This window comes from Myotis brandtii, unplaced genomic scaffold (genome assembly GCF_000412655.1).
Source record: "Myotis brandtii unplaced genomic scaffold, ASM41265v1 scaffold403, whole genome shotgun sequence".
Classification (NCBI taxonomy): domain Eukaryota; kingdom Metazoa; phylum Chordata; class Mammalia; order Chiroptera; family Vespertilionidae; genus Myotis; species Myotis brandtii.
In genome coordinates, this window is record NW_005365474.1 from 263,761 (window position 1) to 264,452 (window position 692).

General features: G+C 61.3%; 1 protein-coding gene across 1 annotated transcript in view; it reads left to right on the forward strand.

The window, feature by feature from the left end:
• Positions 1-692, forward strand: part of EP400 (E1A binding protein p400) — a 64,345-nt gene that overhangs the window by 13,279 nt on the left and 50,374 nt on the right. Inside the window, 1 exon segment of the mRNA XM_014545351.1 lies at positions 192-316. Within this exon segment, the coding sequence (XP_014400837.1) occupies positions 192-316 (125 nt within the window).

Genomic DNA, 692 nt, shown 5'->3' on the forward strand with positions numbered 1-692 from the left:
CCAGTGCCCGGGAAGGCGCAGATGCAGGCCCCTCCGCCGCCGTCCCAGCCGCAGGTACTCTGACCTCGGGCTCTGAGGGGTGGAGGGGACCAGGCAGGTGTGACAGGAGGTCAGCCAGCCAGCAGCTGAGACACGGTGTGTGTGTAAAATAAGGACTGCTTGTAACTGAGTTGTCACTGTTGAATTATCAGGAAAAATGGTTCTGATTGCTGTGCTCAGAGCAGAGAGCCGTGCGAAGGGCCTTGTAGCCACTGTGCCACTTGCTGTGCCCCGTAAGGCAGAGGCTGGGGGCAGGCGCCGGGTGCCTGTGGTGGAGGTGAGGCTGGGAGTGGCGAGGCTGCTCCTAACCGTCGGCCAAGCCCCCCGGGCACCCCCACGCTCTGCCCTCTGCAACAGTGTCCTGGGGTGGTTCTTCACCGGGACCCAGTGACACAATGAAAATGCTAAAGACACAGGAGAGAGGCTGGGGAAGGAAAGGTGTGCGATGGACCGCACGGACAAGCACAGCTCGTAGTGGTCTTAGGTGACAGGGCTGTAGACGGGGCTCAGTTTGTGTGGTGGTTTGTGTGATCATGGGTTCGTTAGTGTTGCTGTGGGGAGGGACCATGGCATGCCTTCACCTGTCGCCTCTTTTCTGCCCACCAGATGGTGGCCTCCGCAAGGCCACCCACAGACCCCGCCCAGCCCAGTCC